Raw genomic sequence first — 23471 nt, forward strand, 5'->3', positions numbered from 1 at the left:
CAGGGTATTAGTACATTTGATTGGTATGCTAGATTACGTTTGTACCTCACAAAAACTGCAGGGTTGTGTGCATGTACAGTACAGGCCAAAAGTTTGGACACACCTCAATGTGTTTGAACTATGAATGAACACACGTGGAGTTATGTACTGAACAAAAAAAGGTGAAATAACTGGAAACGTTATATTTTTGAGTTTCTTCAAAATAGCCCCCCTTTGCTCTGATAACTGCTTTGCACACTCTTCGATGAGCTTCAAGAGGTTTTCCAACAGGAGTTCCCAGAGGTGTTTAGCACTTGTTGGTCCAGCTCACCCCAAACCATCTGGATTGGGTTCAGGCCCGGTGACTGTGGAGGCCACGTCTCCACTTTTACATTTACATTTACAGCATTTATCAGACGCCCTTATCCAGAGCAACTTACATTCAGTAGTTACAGGGACAGTTTCCCCCTGGAGGGGGGTTAGGGTTAATTGTCTTGCTCAGGGACACAATGGTAGTAAGTGGGATTTGAACCTGGGTCTTCTGGTTCATAGGCGAGTGTAGTACCCATTAAGCTACCATCATACTACCATCTACAGCTTTTTGTTAATGTCAGGATTGACTGCAGCTGTGCTAATCACCGGTGGCCAATCCTGACAGCGCTTAAATACCCTAGTTTTCTGCCCCTTCAGGAGGGACGGCATTTTCGTGGACGTTAGAGCACGTATGTGAATGTGTTTTTGAGGTCTGGCAATCGCCATTTTGAGGAAAATTGTATTTTTTAGAAGAAAGTGCTCATTCGTCCGTGGTTGTGATGAAAGTTATTTTGGCCTCGCCATCAGAGCGTGCCCAGTAAGTAGGGCAGAACACTCTTTGCCCTCTTTGGCAGCAGTCAAGCATGCCACCTTGAAAAAACAATGCTGGTGTGTGGATTAGCTCGACTCAGCGCTCAAGCCTCCATCTTCACATCAACAGGCTGGGACTCCAGCATGATCCCGGCTTATTGCCACTAATGGTGCGTGAAATGAGAACTGTTTACTTTCATCCTGTACATGAGTGAAATCTTTCTTCGCTGCCCTTCTTTTAAGTTTTACATGTCAGCGGGTTATTCAAAAAGGATTTTAAAAAGAATCCGAGCATTATGCGAGACCTTTCACTTCTTTAAAGAGTAACATGATATTGAGAGATCAGATGTACTGTACTGTACTCCATTGTATTTTCTCATTTAGCTTATATGGGAGGAAACTCATGGCAGTCGCGCTGAAAGTGAACATGTAACCCGAGTTGAAATATCCAACCGCTCATATTTTAGTCTGAATGATGAGGCACTTCGACCTGTATATCTGTTTACAACCACATCCAAAAGGGTGGTAGTAGCCTAGAGGGGAATATACTCACCTATGAACCAGAAGACCCAGGTTCAAACCCCACTTACTACCATTGTGTCCCTGAGCAAGACACTTAACCCTAAGTTGCTCCAGGGGGGGACTGTCCCTGTAACTACTGATTGTAAGTCGCTCTGGATAAGGGCGTCTGATAAATGCTCTAAATGTAATCCACCTGATTATATTAATCTAAACATTAATACTAATCTTATAATAGGCTTTTTTGAATTAAGACATAGTATATATACCACACTTTTGCTCATAAGGGCATTATCTTCAGTCTCATATTCTTGGGGCAGTGGAGGGGAAAGGAAGGAAGCAGACTCATGACTGAAAGGTTGCAGGTTCAAATCCCAAACTGCCACGGCACCGTCCCCACACACTGCTCCCCGGGAGCCTTTCCTGGCTGCCAACTGCTCACTAAGGGTTATGGGTTACATTTACAGCATTTATCAGACGCCCTTATCCGGAGTGACAATCAGTAGTTACAGGGACACTTGCTCCCCCTGGAGAAACTTAGAGTTAAGTGTCTTGTTCAGGGACACAATGGTAATAAGCGGGATTTGAACCTGGGTCTTCTGGTTCATAGGTGAGTGTGTTACCCACTAGGCTGTGTATCAAAATGACAAAAACAATAAAATTCACTTCTTTATAATCTCATACCCCTGGCTTCCAATTACTTGTTTAAAATAATATAATTATTGGCAGAACAATTGTCTGTACTCATACTGTATTTATTACTTATTACAGGAATTATTACTAAAACTAAGAACACTACTTGTTTTCCTCCAATTCATTCAAGGATACAGTATTAACAGTCTTTTAAAATATTAACAAATGGGTGGTAGTCTGTTTAGGTTGGATTCAAATCAGAGAGCACTGTGGAAACAACACAAACTGGTGTGACTGAAATGCATTGAAAATTCTGGGTACTCTTGGGTACAGACTTTTTGCATTCTTACAGGTCTAGTTCTAACGCTAGAATGTCTCCAAATGGAAATTTTGGTTCTGTTGTCAAAGGTATATTGTATTTTCAGAGATATGGTGAACCATTAGTCAAATATTGTCTTTCTCTGCATGTGACAGTCCACTTTTTCCGCTAGGGCAGTGGTGGCCTAGTGGTTAAGGAAGCGGCCCCGTAATCAGAAGGTTGCCGGTTCGAATCCCGATCCGCCAAGGTGCCACTGAGGTGCCACTGAGCAAAGCACCGTCCCCCCACACTGCTCCCCGGGCGCCTGTCATGGCTGCCCACTGCTCACTCAGGGTGATGGGTTAAATGCAGAGGACAAATTTCACTGTGTGCACCGTGTGCTGTGTATCACATGTGACAATCACTTCACTTTATTTATTATTATTTATTTTTCACATAATGAGGCAGCAGCCTGCAGGAGACTCAGTTTATCTTCCCCCTCTTCCCCCTCAGAGCTGTCAAAGAAAACAGATCTAATTGTTTCGCTTATTGTTATGGGTCTGGTGGGTCTGGGTTTTTCGGAATCTATGTGCTCAGTTTGTTGTGGCAGGAATCGGCCATCACATATCCAAACTTTCATTTAGTGATGGGGACAGGATTTGGTGGTAGTATCCTGGTGGTTAACACACTCGCCTATGAACCAGAAGACCAAGGTTCAAATCCCACTTACTACCATTGTGTCCCTGAACAAGACACTTAACACTAAGTTGCTCCAGGGGGGGACTGTCCCTGTAACTACTGATTGTAAGTCGCTCTGGATAAGGGCATCTGATAAATGCTGTAAATGTAAAAGTAAATGATTTACTTCAAATGAAGGGCTATATATTCACCATTGTTCTCACATTCCTTCTTTGACTAGTAACATCATTTGGCCCATTACAATATAGCTGTCTAGTAGATAGATCATGTTTTTTTATTACTTTTAAACCGATGTCATGGGCACATGCGCAGAAAAAAAATATTCTGATGCCCGTGATGCCAGCCCCACCACCATGCCACATTGAGAAACCACCCATGCCACCCATATTTACATTTACATTTACAGCATTTATCAGATGCCCTTATCCAGAGTCACTTACAATCAGTAGTTACAGGGACAATGTCCCCCTGGAGCAACGTAGGGTTAAGTGTCTTGCTCAGGGACACAATGGTAGTAAGTGGGGTTTGAACCTGGGTCTTCTGGTTCACATGTGAGTGTCTTAACCACTAGGCTACTACCACCCTATTACACTAGGCTACTACCACCATATCAAATACCGCCAATGACTACAACAGAGCAATGTTCTGAATGAGCTCCAGGTTTTGGTTTTCCTTCAACCCACAATAAAATGACATGAAAGCATGCTAAATAGGCAATGCTGGGTAAAATGTAATAAGGTGAAAATAAATATACATTACGACTGGCCGGAGGAGTCGCCTATACAAAACGAATTCATAGTTCTTTATAAATACTCCATTATTAAATGCATGACCCACAGATTTATGAAAAATACCAAATTTAATCCCTGCACTGACACTCATTCTACCTGAAGGGGGTGAGTGTCTCATACTTAATTACACCTCCTTAAAGCTTTACTCATTTTGTTCTTTGTTGCTTTGGGGAGACCCTCCTTGTTTTTAGAAATAGCCTGAGACTGGGAGGTCTTCTCTGATGGATGTGCCCATAAAGACATGAGTGACCGGAGTCGTACAAAAGTATAAATGTTGCTGCTGAAAACTAACATGTAAATAACAGTGAGCTCTGGCTAGTAGTGGTGGGGCAGTGGTGGCCTAGCGGTTAAGGAAGCGGCCCCATAATCAGAAGGTTGCCGGTTTGAATCCCCATCTGCCAAGGTACCACTGAGGTGTCACTGAGCAAAGTCCCCACACACTGCTCCCCGAGCGCCTGTCATGGCTGCCCACTGCTCACTCAGGGCAGTGGTTGCCTAGCGGTTAAGGAAGCGCCCCCATAATCAGAAGGTTGCAGGTTCGAATCCCGATCCGTCAAGGTGCCACTGAGGTGCCACTGAGCAAAGCACTGTCCCCACACACTGCTCCCCGGGCGCCTGTCATGGCTGCTCACTCAGGGTGATGGGATAAATGCAGAGGACAAATTTCACTGTGTGCACTGTGTACTGTGCTGCTGTGTATCACATGTGACAATCACTTCACTTTTAGTGAGCATGGAAAAAGTAAGAAAGGTTGCTCAATGATGCAACTGACTGCATAGCAGAGTTTCATGTGCCCCTCTGGCCAGGTGCCTCAAGGAAGAGGAACATCTCATTCCTCATGACAACGGACACCTCTACAGTTTCATGAGAAATATCCTTGAATGAAAAACGCAGATACACTGGAAGCTATACAGCCTGCCCAATAATCAATGTGGAAATATCTATCCAAAAGTGCAATTTTATTCAGCTACAAAACAAAGTTATTGTGAAAACGTGTACATGAATTGAATTCAATGCTATTTCGAAACAAAAATTGTCCTTGTGATGCCCAGGAGCCGCTGGGCGCATATAGCTGCCAAGACGGCAGATTACATTTACATTTACAGCATTTATCAGACGCCCTTATCCAGAGCGACTTACAATCAGTAGTTACAGGGACTGTCCCCCCCTGGAGACACTCAGGGTTAAGTGTCTTGCTCAGGGACACAATGGTAGTAAGTGGGATTTTTTGTCTTCTGGTTCATAGTTACCCACTAGGCTACTACCACCCAGATTAAAGAGTCCTGAGTCGTCCCAGTCCTTGTCTGATTGAGAGATGACACAACGGACAACCAACAGAGTGGCATGGTTTTTCTCAATCAGGTAGTGTCATCAAACCCTGGTCCAGCTATATTACCGGTGAAAAACTCCAGAAGCACTTTCCTTCACTCCAGGTGATCTTTAAAGTTAGAACACTGAAAATGGCAAGAGCAGTGTCAACATCTTGAGCACTGCTCATACGAATGCGCTACTTCAAAAACCGCCTGTCCCTCAGCGTCATGTGCGTGCCCTCTCTTGCATTCATAGCACAGTGCCAGAAGGTCCCTGCAGACTTGCATTCGTTTCCACCCGGCACAGTGTGGCAGGCAGTTCATCTTCCTACCTGTGTGATGGCAGTGGTGTTGCCTAAAACTTGTTGTGATGTTAAATTAATGGCTTATAATTAAGCTGCCACACGTCTCTCACAGCTGTCACATGCGGTTGGGAACTGCTGGCACGGGGCCCGAACCAGGGCATTCGAAACTTATCGAGAGCAAAGGTTCCCTTTTCTCATGATCATAAAAGTAAAATGGGGCTTGACAGGGATAAGTCGCCCTGCTGAAACCTTTGTCTGGGCTACCCGAGCTACCCGAGGCTTAAAGAGCAGTCTCAGCAACACCTCGGGCCTTAGTCTGATGATGGTAATCTCTAAACTGCCTTTTATATTTCCCATTCAGCTTCATATCTGGCATGCAGCCCATCACACAGAAAGCCCTTACAAACAGGTCCAGCATAGGGAGTGTCACTTTCGAGAAGAGATACCACTATTTGCCAGGTACAGTGGCAGGAACTGAGCATTTTCCCACAGTACGGTATGGTGGCTGGCCTAGCGGGCAAGGAAACAGACTCGTAATCGGAAGGTTGTTGAATCTCAAACCGCCCCGTCCCCACACACTGCTCATGCCTGCACACTGCTCACTAAGGGCATTTCACTGTGTGCATTGGGTGCTGTGCTGTGTCACGTGACACATAATCACTTTTAAATGTATGGTATAATATGCTTGCAACACACAGAAACGATAAATAAGAGAGAGCTGTAGCCCTTACTGTTGCCAATGGTGTACTGTGACCCAACGCACAAGACTTTAAGTGCATTACTGAAGCTCTGCACAACAAAGACCTACAAAATCCGCCAAGGTGCCACTGATGTGTCGTGAGCAAAGCACCGTCCCCACGCACTGCTCCCAGGGCACCTGTCATAGCTGCCAACTGCTCACTAAGGGTGATGGTTAAAAGCAGATTTCCCATTTCATTGTGTCAACATGTGCTATGCTGCAGTGTATCACAATGACAATAATTTCACTTTCATATGAAAACATTGTGATAAACTCTGTATGCAGCTTTGGTGATGAAAAGTGGTTGCATCTATTTGTTGTTGCTAAGCAACATCATTCATTGACATTTACAGCATTTATCAGCATTTACAGCATTTACAGCATTTTGAGTAGTCTGGATAGGTCTAGATTGCACTGGTCACTAGCATAAAACCAGGTAAGAAAAAATAATGCGGTTTGAAGAGCCAATCACACTGTGAGGTCAGAACAAACAGTGGTATAATGTTAATTAAGTGCTGAGAATATTTTTGATTTTGGGCAAATTTCTTACTTTGTCATTTATTTAGCTTCCATCTGTTTGCTAATTGGCATTGTGACTAGGGCTGTACTTGCATCTGCTTCTTAACCAGATTCATAATAAGAAGAAATGGCAATGTTACAGTGTTTAGCAAACCACACGGCACTGGTGTTTGGTATTCCAAAGACATCATCCAGCACGATTCCGCACTAAGGTCACCTTGAAAACCCCAGGAACCCTTAACTTCCTTAAAAATGGTATAAATAATACCACAGTACAAATTTTCTGGTTTCATCTTATTTGGGAAACGTCACTGAATCTGAAAACCATCGGCCGCCAAAAGCTCAGTTCCCAAATTCTTTAATACAGGGGGTTGTTGTATTTGTGTGCAGTGTACATGAATTAATGTTTTAAAGCAAACACTCAGGATTAGCATGAGGCTTGTCCATCGCAGGTCTTGTAGCCGATAAGGTCCACCCACGTGCTGCTGTGGAAACTCCAGTACTGGCTGACATCTGAACATATAAAAGACATCCTCACAGTTCACCTTTAAAATGACAAAGGCAGATTTGAACCCCCTCTCTGTCTGGGGTCACAATGTACATTAGCACATGAATTCACCTGAACCTACACAGTTCTTCAGAATGGTTCACATTTTTCTATGTTGCGTCAGGAAGTACCAATTAGTCATTTTCTAAAAAAAAAAAAATACAAAACAAGGCAAGTACGCATTTTGTACGTAAGAACGTGTTCCCAGGAACAGAAACACTGACAGGGATTAATCAAGGTGCCTTGACTTCACCAGTAGGACCTGTGAAGAGATGTCAGCGAGTATCTCAGTCAGAAGGAAAACTCCACTTATATACATGATTTTATTTTACATGAATTAAATTATAAACATTGACAAGAAAAAGTGATCACGTCTCCCATTCAACCAGCAAACAAAAGGCAGGCGCTGTGCCATTTTTTAAACACGCATTCAGTGCATCATAATCCTTAATAGTCACAATCGGATCATGACAAATTGGCCTTGAGCATTGATATCCCTTTCCTACTCAGTTCTCTGCATGTGGCAGCTACTTAGCAAAATAATTATTAACCTCCACCAATGGCCTAAATGACAAAAAAAAAAAAAAAAAAGTACCATGGATAATAAAGAGTTGAACTAGCCACACATGGCATTCTCGATAAAGCTCGCGACCTGTAAACCGCGGCAAAGAAGCAACTGAATACTAGGTTGCCAAGATGCCAGCTCACATCTGCTGCATAGCCTGTTCTTAAAAAAAAAAAAAAAAAAGACAAATACAACAATACAGAGATTTACCGACTGCAGACGTACGTCAGCAATTAGCAGTCTGTGCACCAACATGTTGGAGTGAAGAAGTCTGGAAAAAGAAACTGAGAATCAAGAATCATTTTGTTCAGACTTGCAGCTCATGAACACCATTCGTTTTGTGCCTGTGGGTTAAGGTTTTGACCCTGTGGCCACCAGTTATTGCTGCAAGAGCTGTAACATCTTCAGGTGTTGCAATAATTATAAATATTTGACATCATTCCAGAAAATAAATTTACAGACATTGAGATAAATTCAGTCTTTTAAAAAAGGTTCCTCTTTCTAACTGTCCTCCATTCACAGTGCCTTGCATGTCTGTTCAGCAGATCCCAAATTTTTTTTTAAAAATCCACAAAAAGCCCTTTAGGGAAAATAAAATCGCTCTGAGAAGCAGTCCAAGGATCATACATCATACTTTCAGTAAAAATATAAGACAATGACTTGGTTGGTTTCAAACAGGGTGCAGTGCAACAAATATCTTCATGTCTCAATGACTCTGGAGTGTTAAGGGGTTTTAAAAAAAAACATACAATATAAAACAACTCCTCTCATCCAATTGGCAGTTGAGTCTGAAGGTCCAAGGTTGATCATTCCAGTGGAAATGCTTCCAGATATTCAGTTCTCCATTCAAGGCAGTGGGCACAGGACAGCAGTGGTGGCGCATTGCTGGCAAGAAGGTGGCGTTACCTGGAACTCTCAGGTAGAAGTCTCTTAAACAACCTACTGACCGCCACGTCCACCCTCATGACCAGAGCCACGCCCACGAAGACGAATGCGCTGCTCACCAGAAACCCAGAAGCTTCGAACATCAGCCTGAAACAATAATCATGCCAATGTTAATCTGAGCTGTCGGTCACAGCAACAGGCAAATGATGCATGTTCGCATCAGAGTTTTGGAGAAAGACCTACTTTGGTGCAAACACTTGCCACACCATAAGATGCCTCCTGAGGATGGCTGCAGCACACACTGATGCAAACACCTAGAACATTAAAAGCAAAGATTTAACATAATGGCTAACAAACCTTCACAATTATTACGGTGTCTTTATTTACAGGGTTCCATATTGCATTATCTTACAATTTTAGTATCTCTTAAAATATTTAATACTACTAATAATAATAATGAAGATAATAAGAAAAAGAACACATATTATAAGAATTTTTATTGTCGGAATTAATAGTATTCTTGTTGCTATTATTACATTTGTACACCTAAGAACTTATATTTAGAATTAGGTGTTATATTTAATTAATTCAAGCACATTTATTCATTAATTTAGTCACATTACCTTGCTTTCAGCGACATCAAGCTCGTTGCGGTCTGTGCTCTAAAGACAGAAACATACAGGCCGTGCGCTACGTATGCGTTGTTGTTAACGTTTGTGCTGATATACTTGCGTCCGTACTGTGTTGTAACCGTAGTTATATCAGCATAAATGTTAACAACTAAACTGTTTATGAATACGGCTAAAAAATTACGAAGGTATTGCATCCGTATATGTTCCATTAATTTTTGAGTATGTGCACAAAAACTGACACAAAGAACTCAGGATATGGACCGCAGCTATATGTACATACATATGCAAGTATATTTCTGCCTTATCACAGTGGTTCCTAACCTGGGGTCTGTACCTATAACTGCTGCTCATTTTTGCAAACCAAAAAATTATAATTTTATCCTTTTACTATTTGTATACATTTTCATATTGTGTGCGTGAAACTTTGAAGCAAACCAGCCACCAAGTACTATAGCCAAAAACAGAAAGCCATGAATGGAATTTCTTTAGATTAGATCTCTGCTAGTCTGGCCCAAAGTCCTGTCTTATCACACTGATTTTGGCACAATGTCAAAACCAGTCACAGTGTTAAGTTTAGATTTCACCACAGACGTGAAATAACAACTCTTCGGGAAATCTAAAATACAAGATCAACTCAAAGATTGTCTGTAATTCTGCTGCCACTACAGGTTTAAACAAGTGAAAGCGCTGAAAAGGAGGAAATAACTATAACTGGAATGGATGTTTTCAAATGTGAAATTACATAAAGCCTTCAGAAATCAAACCCACATATCACAGAATGAAATGTACAGAGACACCGCCAACACTGATTTTTACGACAAATACTGGGGCGCACAAAAAAACTGCGGTGAACTCATGTCCAAAGAACTCATGCTGCATATCACAAACAATACACAACACATACACACAAAGAGAGAGAGGAATATAACGGACTTCCCTTCACCTCCTTCATAAGGAAACATACCACTTAACAGCAACATAATTAAGATTGCATCATTTTTTTTTCCATTTTACATTTAGTCCTTTCATATATTGTACATTCACATAATCATACACTGAACTTATCATTGCACGGTCATGGCACTTTTCCATTGCTACCTTATTGTGATGTACACATCCCAAATTGCTGTTACTGTGCCCTCACCTTCAGCTGCATAAGAATTTCACTGTATTGCAAAAGATATGCAGGAAAAAAAACTCTTCATTAACAAGACTGCTGAAAATGATCCCAACGTGCCATTTCAAACTCTGAAATCAATCAGGAAATAAATGTCACCAAATTCCATAATGACTTGTTTTAAAAAAAAAAAAAAAAAAATTCCACTCTTATCCATCTTAAACGCTGGTTCACCTATCCATTACCATTTTATATTATTGGAAGAATAAACTCTTTAAAGATAATACCCAAATATCCATGGATTCCAAGCAATACCAATTTCCATACCACTAACATTCTTCAAGACAATGAACTTTATTGATTTGGAACGATAAATCAGCACTCACTCCCTGCTTTAATCTGTTCACCTTTACCTCCAATAATTACTATGGTAATTGGAAATGTAATTGTATCTCAGTCATTGCACATTTTGAGACAATTAAATGTCTGGCCATTCAGAGCATATCTATATATTATCCTATAACAAATAATAACCTAAACACCATTTTTTTGTGTAAAATGTATTTTTGTAAGTATTTTTCAAGCTTTGAACAGATATCCACCAAATGTCAACTGATTAATGATTATTTATTTTGCTATCTACAGATCTAGAAATTTGCTAATTTCCTAAATTGTGTGGATGCATTGTTAAGGGTCAGTATGCTAAAGAGAGATAGGATATAAATTATTTATTCTCAGATCATGGATACAGTGTGCTGTGATATTTATCACAATAAAAATCACTTCATTTTCACAAGGTCATTGACTTCTCTTCTTTATTAGCCAGATGAGCCATTAATTTTAAATTCAAGCACTCCAACGCATAACCAATGGATCATGGATGCAGAATAAAAAAAATAGAAAAGATTACATTCACTTGGTTCCATTCATTGTATCATGCTATGATTTCTGTTACCATATTACAAAAAAATGTCCATGAATAAAGTGTTTAAAGAAACCCCTACCTGCACTCCGCAAACAAAGAGGTAACGTGTTGCTAGATGCAGGAGGGCGGAGCTGAACTGCTGTGGGTTTTCCCTCAGTCGCATCTCCATGATAACATCCTCAGACTCCTCCGTTCCTCCACGCCAGCCATGGCCGCTCTTCACCTCACACACAAAAGGCCAGAAGAGCAGCAGAGGGCATGCCACTGCAAACCCAAAAGACAAAACTTGTGCTCAAAGACAAAGTAAATACATATACACTGATTCTGTAGGGTTTTAATAGTGCACTACTGATGAGATTTATCTCTGTTTCTTGCACTAGAAACTCATGGAAACCATGACACTTAATACTTTTTTTATGGTCCGTGCCTGAATTCACCTGCACCTGCAAGTCTAGGATTAATCTGGCAATTACTTAAGTGTTTGATTAATAGGATTTTACAATAATTCTGAAAAATGAAATATGCTATTTCAATTCACTGTCCACGCCAGCATTTAAAACAAAGTATGAGTCCCATATTTCTCCATTACGGTGGCGCATCCTAACGTGGACCTGGTAAACCAGACCAACTCACCCGCGAAGAGAATATGAGATGTGAAGGTGTTGAGGACCACCAACATGGCAGGAATCGTGGTGCCCGTGTGGCCCTGGGGGAAGCCAACGAATGCCGCACTCCACTGAATGGAGGGGAATGTAGGCAGGTGACCTGTGGCATGGAAGAACTGCGTGGCCGCAAGAGACCACAAGACCACGGGGGCCCAAGGCACAGTGAAGCTGTCTGTGAAAAGGATGGGGACAGTAAAGAAAGATATTTTAAAAGAGAAATAGATCCATTGCTGGTCACATACAACTTGATTCAAGGGGTTCCTAATTTTAATTTGCCCATTTTTACTTTATTTTGCAGACGCTTTTATCCAAAGCGACTTACAGGAGGAAGACACCAGAAATTTCTATAGATTTTGAGTTTCCAAAACTACGAGCCCTGATCAGGCCTAACTTGTCAGAAGAAGAACATGCTTATTACTTAATGTAAGACAATGCCTGAATGGACTGACTAACCTATGACAAAAACAAAAGAAGAACTTTTTTTTTTCTTAAAATTATTTACATTTACAGCATTTATCAGACGCCCTTATCCAGAGCGACTTACAATAAGTAGTTACAGGGACAGTCCCCCTGGAGCAACTTAGGGTCAAGTGTCTTGCTCAGGGACACAATGGTAGTAAGTGGCATTTGAACCTGGGTCTTCTGGTTCATAGGCGAGTGTGTTAGTGTGTTTTTTTTTTTTTTTTTTTTTACTTACTCAAGTGCGTCACCTGCTGGCTGGACAGGGTAGTGCTGGTGGCGTGCAGGTACAGCAGGGCCCCTCCCTCCATAAGCAGCAGCAAAAACGCGGGTGCCATGCTTTCCGGATGCAGTAGGAGCAGACCCAGCCCAAGCAGCCCGTACAGCAGCAGCAACGGCGCCGAGTACACCGTGCCCAATCCATAGGCCTCGACCGCGGGCCTGCTGCCCTCCTCCGGCCCCTCCTTCGTCACCCCGTCCTCCAGCGAGTGACGGATACGCTGGTACAGCTGCGGGATGAGGTGGTGCAGCTCGGCCTGCGGGCTGATGCCCGTGCTGGCGCGGTAGCGGGGCCGTGGCCGCGAGGGGCCGCGGGTGTGCGCCAGCGCCCGCGGCTTGAGGAACACGGTCAGGGGGTCCAGCCACAGCAGCAGCATCCCCAGGCCCAGCAGGGAGAAGACCCCTCGTGGCAGCACCACCTGAGCCAGGGCAATGAGCTCGGCCAGGCTGCGGAAACGGTCCTCGGGCGTGGAGCTCGCCGCCCAGTGCAGCCCGGTCAGCATGGAGGCCAGCGGCAGCAGCCAGCGGGCGGCGAACACCGCCGCCCCGGCGTGGTTCAGGTTGCCGTAGTGACACAGCCAGCGGTACAGCAGGTACGTCCACGCGCCCAGCGCGGCCACGGACAAGACGTAGTGCAGGTTGCGGCGCCGGCTGTCCTGCACCCGGGCCAGCGGCGATAGAAAGGGTGACGGCTGGCACGCGCCCTGTTCCTCTCGACAGCCGTGGAGTGCCAGAGAGAGGTACAACGACCCCACCAAGACCCCGACACACACCAGGAGGACCCCGCCTTCCCTGCGCACCACCCACGCCGGCAGGGCAAGTGGTTGCAGTGCACCGGGGGGCTTCTGGGCGTCCGGAGGGGTCGTGGCGGCCAGGAAACCCTCCCAGTTCAAGCGCAGGGGGACATAGAGGCACAGCGAGAAGAGCAGATAGGTGACAACGCGTCCCTCGGCGATGACGTAGCTGTCAGAGAGAAGGGAGCAGCAGCGCAGGAACAGCACCAGCAACGGAAACCTGAGGAGGCGCTGGGACGCCCTGGAGGCGGAGGAGATCCCTGGAACCCTCCACAGAAACACCACCTCGGAAGAGAAGGCGGCCGCCGCCAAACACCAGGCGGCGTCCACGTGGCCCAGGGAGGCCGCCTGAAGTCCTGCCACGCTCGCTCCTCCCACTAGTCCCACCACGGCAGGCGCTCTCAGCCCGACTCCGTCCACCGATACCACCGCCGCGGAGAGCTCCGACAGGACGAAACAGAGAACGCACGCAGCGGCCAGGACAGCCAGACCAGCGGCCATCTTCAGCGGGTTGAACTTGGCCCAGGAGGCCCGGCAGGTCTCTCGAGCCGACGTCAGGTAGCCCTGCATGGAGCGCAGAACCTCAGGGGATGGAGGCCTTCCCTGCTGGACCGTGCTGAGGTATTGGGCGGACAGGCGCGTGAAGTCAGCCTTCAGCCGAGAGAGGCTTTCTGGTGAGATGTCTTTGGCCATGCTAGAGTATGTCTCCAGGAAGCGGTTTACCTTCGGAAATGTTAAACATGAAACAGTTCTACTCATCAGACACATCGCGGAGCGGTACCACACACAGCAGACTATCTACCTCAGTTGTATTAACTGAAAACCATCAATAATCCTAACCAGTGTTGATAAATCCTAAATGTTGAAGTATCGTACAAGCAGTATTTTAGAAAAGTTATCGTACACAGCCAATTTCCATTCTGATGTTGCTCAGAAAATCTGCTTCAATAACACATATAGTCATAGTCTGTGCATATCATAGTGTGTAATAAACTTGTAAAAACCACCTCAGGGCAGAGCAGCGCCTCTACCTGTGTGGAGTGCAGCATGAGTCCCTACACGGAACAGCACAGAATGTCATTTACACGTTGCAACAGCATCAGAATGCTTTACTGTTAGTGCTGGCTACAGGCTTGGACCACCAACTAAAACTGTTACATCGCGCATTTATTGGCTTTTAATGCGCATGAGCCGATTGCGCATAAACAAGCCACGTATGTCTGCGCGGCCAGATGAAATCAGAGATCTCTACCTTGTCATGCTAATGATATTTCTTCTTTGGGGAGTTATTGATCGTAGCGAGGGTACAAAAAATGGTACAAATACGATAATTCTCATAAATCAGGCAACACCGCTGTGTGACGTGACAATTACTCACTTTGAATGAATCCCTTATTGCTGTTGCTCTTTTATGGAGATAGTTCCTGAATGTATGACTTACAAATGCATTTCTAGACTCCATAAAAAAAATATATACCCTTACGTTTATTTGTGGATTTCTGAAACGTCCCTGACAGAGCTTAATTCACAAATGTGTTTATTTTTTCCAAAAGTTAGCCAATCAAATGTCTCCAGTTTACAGCAAATCACATCAAACTGTTGTTGATGGGGCAGTGGTGGCCTAGCGGTTCAGAAGGTTGCCGGTTCGAATCCCGACACACTGCTCCCCGGGCGCCTGTCATGGCCGTCCATTGATCACCAAGGGTGATGGTTAAAAGCAGAGGACACATTTCGTTGTGTCACCGTGTGCGGTGCTGCAGTGTTTCACAATGACAATCACTTCACTTTCACTTGTTCGAGGGTCTGATTTAATGTTGACAACATTGCACTACTTTTGTGCGTTATTATCTTGGTACCTTGGAAGGAATTGCAAAAACAATTTATTTAGTTTCATAAAATGAATTGGGGGGAAGAAAATATAAATAAATAAATAAATAATCGTAAATATAACGCAAATCCTCCAGTGTTTTGTTGCTTACATCGAGTGGTCAACAGTCAGCCTGGATACAAGAATACCGTCTCTGGACAGGATAACAGCAAAATCCAAACAACCCAATGAAAAGGGAAGTTTGAGTGCAGCTGTCCACTATGAGTGTCCATCACCAGACCATTTTATATTGTGTGTATTCATGTCTGTGTGTGCAGGGTGACACGGGCTGTCCCCATATACCATAACCAGCAGGTAAGCGCGCAGCGGGAATCAGCCACAAAACGGAGAGTTGCTCGATTCCTTTCGGCGAGTCTGTGGCGCAGCACGATAAGTGACAGCCTCCCGAATCCTGCTGCATTTCTGACTCGGGAAGTGCAGCAGCACTCGTGAAGCTGCGACTTATCAAGCTGCGCCACAGACTCGCCGAAAAGGAATCAAGAAAGTCGGCGTGATGTGGGCGAACTTTCATTTAAATTCAGCCGAAACACAGTTACTACCCCAACAAAACCTTGGAGGGTGTGTGTTATATTTCTGCCATTTATTTGATTGGCTACCTTTTGAAGAGAAAAAAAAAACTAAATGTAAGGGTATTCACAAATATATATATGGTGGCTTGTAAATGCAGGCTTGTCCGTTTGCGAATAAATGTAACTGCACTGGCATTTGTGAATCACGTAATTTTTCAGTCGAGAAATAAAGTATGGACTGGTGTTACATTTATTTGTAAGTCATAAATTATTTGTGAATCTTGTTGCATTTTTTTGATGAATCAACATATATATTTGTTAATGGTGTGATATTTATTCGTGAAACTAAACTAAATCTCCATACCCTTCTGCACATATACCATGGACCTACCTGTTTGGCATTGATCCACAGAGCTTCTGACTGAGTTAGGTCAGCAGGCCCAGATGTTGTCTGTCCATCCAGAGGAAAGAGAGGAGTCAGGATCTGGCCCACGCTGCTGTAGGGAATGGGAATCCCAAGAAGCAAAGCCAGTGTGGGTACAAGGTCTGTCTGGGGAACCACCTCAGGCTTCAGCTGTCATCACAGAGTCCCCAAATTAAAATTAAAAACAAAAATGTATTTTTACTATTTGAACACTTTTAGATATGTAGCCACGTACAACTCAGTATTCTGCAATTGTAACATCATTATAATTGTGATAGTAAAAATCTGAATGAAGACAGGTGAATATGAACATAGGTGATCTACCCAAAACCAGCCTTTTCTGGATAATCTTATGTAGCCATGTCTTAGGATTTTAAAGTAATGACTACATTGGTGAAAACCCCCCTCTAACCTGAGATCTAGGTCCAGGGAAGAGTGGAGATTGGCTGTAGAGAAAGAGGGCCGCCTCCGTCTCTTTCTGGCTCTCCCCACCATGGTCTCCTGTTTCTGTCATTCCATGGTCTCCCATCACTACAAACAGAGTGTCATTCTGCAGGTGCTCAATCACAGACCTGACAGAAACACAGGCAGAGATTGGGTCTACAACACAAGCCAAGCTGTAAACATCACAGCGCCATCACAAAAAACACACACACATAAGACAGGGTGGTAGTAGTCTAGTGGGTAACACACTCGCCTATGAACCAGAAGACCCAGTTTCAAATTACTACCATTGTGTCCCTGAGCAAGACACTTAACCCCGAGTGACTGTCCCTGTAACTACTGATTGTAAGTCGCTCTGGATAAGGGCGTCTGGTAAATGCTGTAAATGTAAATGTAAAACAAGAGAAAACAAAACCAGTCAAGCCACTGACCTGATGACCCCGTTCATCTGGGTCAGCTTCTCAGCCATAGCTGGGTGGTCAGGGCCATACCTGTGCCCACAATGGTCCACACCAAGAAAGTGGGCGATTAGTACATCCCAGTCATCTCCCTTCACTTCGGAAAACAAGAAAAAAAAATTTTGAGCACCATTACCTCTGTAATAGTATTTCCTCTCTTTATCCCAACATACACAGTGGGGGAGGTATTTATTTGATCCCCTGCTGTTTTAATGAGAATTTACAACTGTTCAAATTAACCTACCATTGAAATTATACACTGATCATTTCTGTATTAAACATACAAAAGCAGCAGGGGTTCAAATAATTATTTCCTTCTCAGTGTGTGTGCACACAATCTCACATGACCTTGCGACATGCAAGTAGAAGGTCATCACAAGAAACTCACACAGCAATGTGCAGACAAACCGAGCAGCCCAAAATACCTCTGTATTTAGTAAATATATTTATTCACTGTGTGTGCGACTGCTGAGAAGGGTCCTCATAACAGATGGACGGAGAGATTATGTGCATGTGGACGGGTGTGGGTCTGTTGACATGAATACTGGGTTCGACTGTGGAAACTCACGGGTGGGGTAAATGTTTTGCAGTATCCCGTCGTCAACGGTGTGCAGATCCTTCACGTTAAATGAGGGAAAAGGGAGGGAACGATGGAACTTTTTGGGGAAGAGGTTCTCCCATGTGTCATCACCCATGAATACCACATGCTTGCCTAAAGAATAAGAATAAGAATAGCAGAACGGTCCATTTAAAGGAATCAGCTTTTCACAATAAAACCCCATTTATTGTCTAATCCGAGTCTTTAGATTTAGAGTAATAGATAGAACTAGTTCCAGCGTTATTGAATGTGGTAAACACTGATCTAATAACAATTCCATGTAATGCTTAAACACAAGTGCATCTAAAAATTAAATTAAGAAAAAGGACGTTTGCTTTAATAGAATTCATCCCTACATACATTACTGTATTTTTCAGAAATTCTTTAGTTAATCAGCTATATAAACAAAAAGAACAACAAAAGCTTAATGAACGCATGCAAAACTTTGCCTTTATGTTGCCTCAGATAGCTGGGATGACATAAGAAAGAACTCATGTGTGTCCAATAAGAATGTGGGTAATGAGCCTTCCTCCTGGTTATCATGATTTCAACTTAATTCAGCTAAATAAATAAATAAAAATTTAAAAGGTCCTGTTTTGCGGCAGGTTTTTTCATACCTGCTTGGACCAGCTGATGGACAAGGTTGTCCTCCAAAACAGCGCTGGAGGCAAAGTTGTTTCCCACATCAATAAACGTAGGGAGAGAGCCGGTCATGAAGCCTTTAATACGCTGCATTGTGGTGGTGGGGGGGTCGGCCAGGAAGGTGAACAGCCCTGCATGAGCTGGGTGAGACGACACCAGCTCCTCGATCACCGGCAGCTTGTTCTCGTAAGGGCGTGGTGACATGTTCCCAGGGTCGTACTGGGCAAAGTCAGCCTTCAAGGCGTCAACGATGAGTACCACCGCCCTGCGGAAGCGCGGCTCTCTCCAGCAGAAGTCCCCGCCTGAATCTGGCAGCAGGACATCCTCACAAGTGCTGCTCCGGTTCACCTCCAGCCTGACCAGAAGAAAGCCCCCTACGAACAAGAAGATGCCCACGTAGAACACAGCGCACACCCACAGGAGAAGGGCGAGCACAGGGAGTCGCTTCATTCTACACGGAAAGAGGGACACGTTTTCAGCAAATGCTTCGAGCCGCCTCTTCATATTTGGATAGGAACATTAGACAATAGAGAGAACAGCATCATCATCACAACTTCAACAACACAGGGCATCCACCATGTTTTACAGATGGCATCGCTCCGGAATCCCTCTGTACAGACTGACATCGATTTAAACAGAAATCCCAGTTCTTGTGTAATTTGACATTTCCCTTCCTTATGCACAATGAAAAGTAAAGTGCAGTGATTGTCACATGCGATACACAGCAGCACAGCACACGATGCACTCAGTGAAATTTGCCCTCTGCACTTAACCCATCACCCTGAGTGAGCAGTGGGCAGCCATGACAGGCGCCCAGGGAGCAGTGTGTGGGGACGGTGCTTTGCTCAGTGGCACCTTGGCGGATCGGGATTCGAACCGGCAACCTTCTGATTACGGGGCCGCTTCCTTAACCGCTAGGCCATCACTGTGGGGGTGGGTGGGTTGTGATCTTTCCACAGTACGTTATAGTCGTTCTATAAAATGTCTACCACAAATTCAGCAGTCTACCTTAAAATGTGTTTTGACAAAACATCACAGGAGAAATGGCAAAGCATAAATCCACAAAACCGCTATAAAATAGTGAGAGTGACTGGACCGTTAATGTCATGTTGGGTAAAATAGAAAGTTAGCGAAAATCTTAATAACACTGCTGGTTTTACAAGTGTGCACAGTACTGTGCAAAAGTTTTAGGCAGTTGTGAAACTTTTAACTTTGCATCTTCCCAGCGGTAACTCTGAAATTAGTCTAATGAAGAGACTAAAAGTACAGCAAACACTCTATTAATGTTGATAAAAAGCCAATTCAATTTGGTTTGAGACTAATTGTTGCTATCTAGCGCTGTGCTACGAGAGCAGTGGGTCGCTCTCTCCCAACTCTGTAAACTAATGAACTAATCTCCAGATGGAATAGAATGTTGTACTGCTGGTCAGAGAACAGGTTCTCCATGTCGTGGCTTCATGAAAACGTACCTGGGTATACGTCTCGGATTTCACTCTTCACAGCATCGCTCGCACGCTTTACAACGTCGCGGATTATTAGCAATACAAATCCGGGGTCACCGCATACAGGTCGCGCCGCGGTGGCCTGACGTCCGTCCCCCCTGACCTTGTCGCGTCCTTTTTTTTGCAGGACTGGTGTCCCAGGTAAAGCGCTGCTCCGCCGCTCCGTAGACGTGCCCTCACGCGGGCTGTACGCTCATTCAAGCGCCGCACGACGGATGCGAGCGAAAGCAGCCGGTGCTACAGTTCTACTTCCGGGTCATGGCAAAGAGCGAATAGATGTCAAAATAAAAGTTAATAGGGAGCAGATCTTAAACTGTGAAAATAAGAGCGTATGCGGTTGGCCGAGAGGTCGCATGATATACATTTTATGGTTAGTGGATATGATATACATTTAGAGGTGTAGTGGAGTACAAAGTAATATATTTGTCTTTCAAATGTAAGAAGAGTTTCACGAGTTTCTCCCCAAAAATAATACTAAGGTAAAGCACGTCTACTCAAAACTGTAATGAAGTATATAGTATTCTAGGGCAAAAAAATATCACTTAAATTTACTTATTGCCTGTTGTGGCAGGATGTCCAGAGGCGGGGTCAAAGGAGAAGCCAAAATGAATGGATATACCGTACAAGGCCAAAAGAGAGCCGGTCATGAAGCCTTTAATACGCTGCATTGTGGTGGTGGGGGGGTCGGCCAGGAAGGTGAACAGCCCTGCATGAGCTGGGTGAGACAATACCAGCTCCTCGATCACCGGCAGCTTGTTCTCGTAAGGGCGTGGTGGCATGTTCCCAGGTTCGTAGTGGGCAAAGTCAGCCAAGGCGTTAATGATGAGAACCACCGCCCTGCGGAAGCGCAGCTCTCTCCAGCAGAAGTCCCCGCCTGACTCTTGACGACATCAAAATTATGAGTTATGTACTGAAGTTATGTACAAAAAGTGGAGACCTGGCCTCCACAGTCACCGGACCTGAACCCAGTCGAGATGGTTTGGGGTGAGCTGGACCACAGAGTGAAGGCAAAGGGGCCAACAAGTGCTAAACACCTCTGGGAACTCCTTCAAGACTGTTGGAAAACCATTTCAGGTGACGACCTCTTGAAGCTCATCGAGAGAATGCCAAGAGTGTGCAAAGCAGTAATAGAATATATAAAGCAAAGAAACTAGAATATAAAGCATGTTTTCAGTTATTTCACCATTTTTTGTTAAGTACATAACTCCACATGTGTTCATTCATAGTTTTGATGCCTTCAGTGAGAATCTACCAACGTAAATGGTCATGAAAATAAAGAAAACACATTGAATGAGAAGGTGTGGCCACACTTTTTTTCCTGTCCTGTACTTACTTTTTGCATATGAACTACTTCCTCTCATAAAATGTATGCAATTGTGCTAATTCATCATGTTCTTGTGTATGTGCATGCGTCGATCTCCCTCAGCTCCTCTCTCTTTCGCCACTTCCTCCATCGCTTCTCCTTTCTCTTCGACCTTTTCTAAAACAAAAAGCGAAAACAGGTTGCGTAGCACAGAGCAAAGCAATGATATTTCATCTTTTTGGTAAAAAATTCCACATCAGTTCAAGTTTTATTCATTAAGCATGAGGGAACAGAAGTGTCCCACGCAGTGTGACAGTGAGACTTGATTCAATCATTAAGCTCACAAACAATGAGATATTTTAGATCACAGGGTTCATCATTCCATTCCATAGCACTATTAGCATTAACACAGTCCTCAGCATCATTGGCATTGTTAGGTTCCCCAGATTTCCATTTAGTGAAGTTCAGCGCCCTGCCCTCACTGTCCACAAACGACCCCTCCTCCGCCCTGTCTGTTGCACTGATCCAAGCTATTGAAGCAGACATTTTTTTCATGATCTTCAGCAGCGTGTCGTTTTCTTCATGGTTCTCTGGGAGGACAAGTTTTCCTCCAGACTCACCGCAGATCTTCAGGCCAACATCAAACGTGTCCATCCACCCTTCAGTCACGAAATATTTCAGTTCCGCTTTCATTAAGGTCCTGAAACCTGCAGCTGTTGGAGAACAATTTTATTGTGAATTTGAAGATTCACTCCAGTGTGAGAGCCTGCTGAATGTATGCAAAGTGACCACACCTTTCTGCAGCAGAGACATTGACATTTTCAGACTCTGTATTTCCGAGGCTAGAGCATCACTGAAACCTGTACCTGTAAATAAAATCAATCAATAACTATATAAATTACTTTGCAGTAGAGTGCCTATGATTCACACCATGTATACAGCACTACACACTCATTACAATACATCCACTGGTCCAGAGAAAGCCCATGAACAACAAACCTCATAAATTTTGCACTACACAACACTTTTTAAAGCAAGTCTAAAATCAACTTAATAAACTAGACTTGAAATGCAAAACAGGAAGAACTGTGCACAAAATATATGACGTGTGATAGATTTCCTGTTATAATTTGAAGCTGAAATGCTTTTGAAACAATTACTTCATATTAGCAAAAATTATTCATTTTATCACACACTTGTGTGCTTGAGCTGATGTGTGTCAGCTTTTCTACCTGTATACGTTCATATACTATAAAAATGCAGCTTGTTCAAAACACACACACACACACACAGTTGAAGTATAATGACCTCTGTTACATTTAAATTTATCATCAGTGCCTTCAGGACCCATATTCGTCTTTTTTATTTTTATTAAAAAAAAAATTCCTCTCTTTTTATTAAACTCTTTCTACCCCTTGTGCCTGTACATCACGTATCTTGTTACCTGGAGCTCCTGTATCCCCCTTCTGTCCCACTGGACCAACTGGGCCAACTGGGCCAACTGGCCCAGTTTTACCAGGAGGTCCCTGGACTTGCAGTCCTGAAATGGTAAAATAAAATCTAAATTGTTTATGACCACAGGTGTGGTCATAAGCGTGTCAAATATTTATTTCCCTTTATATTTTATAATGACTGAAGGTTTTCTATGTACAATGACATTAATAAGTACATCATTAATTAATAAGTAATTAATTAATTACTATAATAATTCGTTGCTTGATTAGTAATTAATAATAATTACATTAATGATAATTAACTGATTAATAATTAATGATCATTACATTAATAATTACATTACATTAATCATTTATCATTTAAAGATGAATGTTTTCTTTATGTGTCCAGAGAGATGATCCCCTATTTTTTCTGTCCAGACCTGGATCTCCTTTCTCCCCCCTGGGTCCAGGTGCTCCTGCTCTCCCCTCCTGTCCATCCCTCCCATCCCTGCCGGGGAGGCCGTTGTTTCCAGGGACACCGGCAGGTGCCGGGCAGCTGAGTGCATCCGGAGCCTGAGGGACTGCAGCAGAAACGAAGAGAGTAAAGCTCAGCGCCAGACAACAGTAAAAAGTGAAGCTCGGCGCCATCGTCTCGGTAGACAACACTGGCCTTCTCCAGAACGATCAGTATTTATACCAAGTGATTTTTAAAAGATGATTTATTTGTTTATTTTTACTCGTGATGGTCACGTGTGTCTGTTGGG

The 23471-nt window shown here is 43.6% G+C and overlaps 2 protein-coding genes across 4 annotated transcripts; both read right to left on the reverse strand.

Annotated features, from left to right (window-relative positions):
- Positions 1 to 7944: 7944 nt before the first annotated feature.
- pigo (phosphatidylinositol glycan anchor biosynthesis, class O) lies at positions 7945 to 21530 on the reverse strand. Of its 3 annotated transcripts, none has more exons than XM_028974406.1 (11): positions 21302 to 21530; positions 18442 to 18917; positions 17795 to 17938; positions 17200 to 17323; positions 16737 to 16896; positions 16292 to 16474; positions 12669 to 14226; positions 11940 to 12143; positions 11386 to 11570; positions 8876 to 8946; positions 7945 to 8779 (listed from the first exon to the last, which is right to left on the reverse strand). In XM_028974406.1, exons 2-11 carry the CDS (start codon positions 18914 to 18916, stop codon positions 8650 to 8652), a joined length of 3234 nt encoding a protein of 1077 aa, XP_028830239.1. In that variant the 5' UTR covers position 18917; positions 21302 to 21530; the 3' UTR covers positions 7945 to 8649. The 3 variants fall into 3 exon arrangements, with proteins under 3 accessions (XP_028830239.1, XP_028830240.1, XP_028830237.1); XM_028974407.1 differs by lacking the exon at positions 21302 to 21530 and adding an exon at positions 20072 to 20164; XM_028974404.1 differs by lacking the exon at positions 21302 to 21530 and adding an exon at positions 19936 to 20191 and having other exon boundaries at positions 7946 to 8779.
- On the reverse strand, positions 21521 to 23389 carry LOC114786859 (mannose-binding protein C-like). Its single transcript, XM_028974408.1, has 4 exons — positions 23148 to 23389; positions 22716 to 22811; positions 22066 to 22137; positions 21521 to 21984 (listed from the first exon to the last, which is right to left on the reverse strand). Exons 1-4 carry the CDS (start codon positions 23353 to 23355, stop codon positions 21599 to 21601), a joined length of 762 nt encoding a protein of 253 aa, XP_028830241.1. The 5' UTR covers positions 23356 to 23389; the 3' UTR covers positions 21521 to 21598.
- Positions 23390 to 23471: the final 82 nt, after the last annotated feature.

This window comes from Denticeps clupeoides, chromosome 3, assembly GCF_900700375.1.
Source record: "Denticeps clupeoides chromosome 3, fDenClu1.1, whole genome shotgun sequence".
NCBI classification, from domain to species: Eukaryota; Metazoa; Chordata; class Actinopteri; order Clupeiformes; family Denticipitidae; genus Denticeps; species Denticeps clupeoides.